This window comes from Cryptomeria japonica, chromosome 10, assembly GCF_030272615.1.
Source record: "Cryptomeria japonica chromosome 10, Sugi_1.0, whole genome shotgun sequence".
Taxonomy (NCBI): Eukaryota; Viridiplantae; Streptophyta; class Pinopsida; order Cupressales; family Cupressaceae; genus Cryptomeria; species Cryptomeria japonica.
In genome coordinates this window covers 174,707,387-174,711,169 of record NC_081414.1, presented here as the reverse complement: position 1 = coordinate 174,711,169, position 3,783 = coordinate 174,707,387, and the positions used below count along the sequence as shown (strand labels likewise).

The 3,783-nt window shown below is 33.8% G+C and overlaps 1 protein-coding gene across 1 annotated transcript; it reads right to left on the bottom strand.

Annotated features, from left to right (window-relative positions):
- Positions 1 to 1,871: 1,871 nt before the first annotated feature.
- LOC131067165 (putative UPF0481 protein At3g02645) lies at positions 1,872 to 3,015 on the bottom strand. The gene is made up of 2 exons (XM_059212294.1): positions 2,669 to 3,015; positions 1,872 to 2,448 (listed from the first exon to the last, which is right to left on the bottom strand). Exons 1-2 carry the CDS (start codon positions 3,013 to 3,015, stop codon positions 1,872 to 1,874), a joined length of 924 nt encoding a protein of 307 aa, XP_059068277.1.
- Between the last annotated feature and the right edge of the window lie 768 nt (positions 3,016 to 3,783).

Sequence of the window (3,783 nt, the reverse complement as noted above, 5' to 3'; positions counted from 1 at the left end):
TTAAAAAATTCATTAAAAAACCCCATTAAATTTTTTTATTAAAAATCAATAAAGAAAAAGTGAAATTTTTTTATTTTTGACAAAAACTTTATTTAGAAAAACAAAAAAAAAAATCACATTTTTTTTTAATTTTTTGATTTAAAAAACTTTATTAATTAACAATAAAGAATTTTTTTTTGAATTTTAACATTTTATAAAAACTCTATTAAAAATGTGATTTAATAAAATTTTATTTTAAAATATTAACAATCAAAAGTTTTAATTTAAAAAAACATAATAAAAAACAAATTAAAAAATATTAAAAAAACATTTTAAAAAACAAAGCCTTGTGGGGTGGCTACAGGGACTACCTTTGGTACCCTCGAGTTTCCTTGCAGGCCGGAGGTGCCTACGAATAGCCTCGCAAAAAGAAAATCGCACCCCCCCCTAAAAAATTTCAAATTTTTTTTTTTGATTTAAACAATAAAAGTTGGAAAAAAGCAAAAATATTTTTTTAATTAAAAAATAAAAATCTTACCTTTACTGTAGACATCTGTACTTTAGAGGGGGGGATTTTTTCAGTTTCGAATGTTAGTGGCCGATTTTGACAAATTAATAGTTGATTTTGAGGTTCTTGTGCCTTTTGAGCACGATGGTGATGTCAGATTTGACCCAAACTGCTCCAAAATTGCAGATTGTTCGTGGGACAGGTAACCACCTCCACTTTCAAACGACTCTAGATTTGGCCTCCAGTGTCCGATTTGGATGAAACAAAAGACAAATCTGACTTTCTTGAACCTCCTCAATCCAATGTTGACCTTAGATTTGACCTAGAAAGATCCAATAATAACATGCAATAGAAAGCTCTAAAATGCAAAACCCCAAATTGCATAAAAAATCTCTCAAATGACTATCCATGGCATCCTATAGGCTCTGATACCATGTAAATTTTTTCTATAAATCTGATACCATGTGAGAAATTTCCTATAGAAATCAAGGTCTAGAGACCAATGAAAAGAACAATAATAAGAAAGAAATAATATGTGACAAGAACAAATTTTATTCTCGTCAATGATGCAATATTATCAACTAGATTTCATACGATGTAAATGAGCCTGCTTATAAAGACAAGACCATAGGGAATGACAGACCACACAATCATGACATGTGGGTCAATGAGATATAAGAGAAGATAGGGGTAGGTAGGAGAAAAAATAGAATGTTCCACTAAAGGTGGATCACCCACCAAAGGTGGAATGTGATACCAAGATAACACCACAAAAGGTGGAATTTCTCCTACAACCATCTTCCCTAAATGCACACTTCTCTAAGTGTCTCATATGCAAACTACAATGAATGCATTATCCTAAGTCAACTTAAATAAAATGTAATTTTGAGACATAATTTACACCAACAAAACCATCCTTATTGTCAAATACACCATTAGCTACAAAAGAAACAATTTTAACCACTATAAAATAAAATGAAAAACAAAATAAATATGTGAAAACTGAAAAAAAAAACTCTTGAAAATAATATCACATAAGAAAGTAATGAAAAGTAAAACTCTATACATACACAAAAGAGACAATAACATAATAAACTAAACCCTAACTTACTCTAAACCATATCAAACATCCTTGAAAATAAATATTCTTCATGACTAATATTTTAATGTTTAATAAAGTAATATAATACCAAAGAATTATCAATTTAAAACATCGTTAATTCAGGCAAATTAACTAATGAAGTATAAAACTTTACACCCCAAACTTGAAGTAGTATATACTTAAAGTAAATTAATATATCTGCCACAATGTTTGTCCACATGTATGACGACTTCTAAATTAAAACTAAGGTTACAAGGCCTTTAAATTCAGTTCTGCCCATTATTAATACGGACAACATGAACACTTATTGATAGTTTGCAAAAGTGTCAGTACTAAAAGTATGACAGCGACCAGCAAAGAGATAATATACCATGGTCTTGAGCAATGCCTTCTCCTGAGCTCGGTAATCCACACGTTCAGTCGGCTGTTGTAATGTTCGTTAATCATGTCCAAAACTGACTGAAAATCATCCTCGGTAGTGATTCCGAAGCATAAATCATTGAATATTTGAGGTACTAAATCATTAGTCCCCAGACAATTTTCGATAATACCAGCTCTCTCAAACAGCTCAACATCCTCTTTGGAGTCAATTACGTTATCCATTATCCACATGTAGAGAGAAATTTGTCGTTTAATTTGCGAGTTATTCTGCCTTTGACACTCTTCAAAAGCCACCAGGTTTCTCAAGAAAATTTCTGTGTAATCGTCAACATTGATTTGAGGGAGGAAAAGTCTACTATTTCGAAAACATCTGCGTTCAAACTCGAATTTTCCTTCAGTGCTCGGCTGCAATTTTTTTCCAGCTTTCTGTAATTTTTCTGCTGAAGGTATCTTATTTGTTGGATAAGATCTTGCCCCTCTAAAACAAGCAACAACATTTGGAGTAGCACTAACAGTTGAAGTGGCGAAGCAAGTTTTGCATTCACAACAACTACAGCGGGACGGACAAACTGTAGCAGATTTTGATAAGAAATTTGCGATCACCGGTCTTGACAAATCCAATAGATGCAGTGGACCACTTTCAGTTTCAATATGTTTAACGAGGTCTTTTAATTCTGATCTTCTTGAGAACGGATAACCTTGAAAAAACATGCAGCCATACAAATGTTTGACTAAGAAACCCCATCCTGCTGCAGAGCTTCAAAATGTCCAATATAATCTCTCGTCTTTTGATATTATCAGCTCTCTCGGTGTGGAAGACAAGGCTAGAATTGAGCATCTCCCGTCGAAGGAACTCGAGAATAAAGCATGCATCCATGGCCATCATCCATGCAAGCGTATCTCCATCCCATTCAACGGCTGAGTCTTCATAGCAAGCTCTGATTTTCGTATCTAGCTCTCTGACTTTATCAACTAAATCGTCTATGGTCATGGCAGGGATCCTTTCCAAGGTTTTCTTTACTTCTTGGAGCTTATATTTGTCCATTGTAGTCAGCTGCTGGTATTTCTTGTGATGATAAGGTCCAAGAAATACAACCAGAGGATCATACGCTCCTCATTTGGTTTTCTTTATGAATTCAGGCACCCGATATGGACACACCAGCAGACGTTTTTAGGTCCTTGTACTCAGAGTTTGGATCCTTATATGTATTTTTAACTTGATCGATCCATAATTCAGGTTCACAGTTCTGTTGCAACAGGAGTTTCCCCTCTCCATCTCGGACCGTACAGTTTATTTTATCTTTACCACAATTTATGTTACCCTTACCACTTAGATGGACATCTATCTTAACAGTCTCTGTATCCTTTTGGCCAGCCATATGATTGTTCCTGGTTATCAAACAATTGGATCAACTTCACTTAAACACACAAAAACACATAGGAGAAAACCCCCCAAAATACATATAGTTAAATTTTTTTACAAAAGGGCTGAAATTTACAATTGATCAAATAATCAAAGATTTAACTATAAAAGAAGAGGAGAAAAAGTTTAGCAGATTAAAAAGAAGTAACATTAAACAATAAATTAACAAGCATATTGTTGGAAGTAATTTCTCCCGCTGCTAGACTTCAGTTTGCCGCTGGTTCCACCGTTAACCCGTGAACATGCAATTCCACCGTTATAACCAGTTACAGCTAATTTGCCATGCACTGCCATGCACCGCATTCACCGCATGCTACAGTTTGCCTGCAATAGTTTAACAATTAGTTTTCAGTAGTTAATAGTTGATTGTCATGTTTAACTGTCAATCTT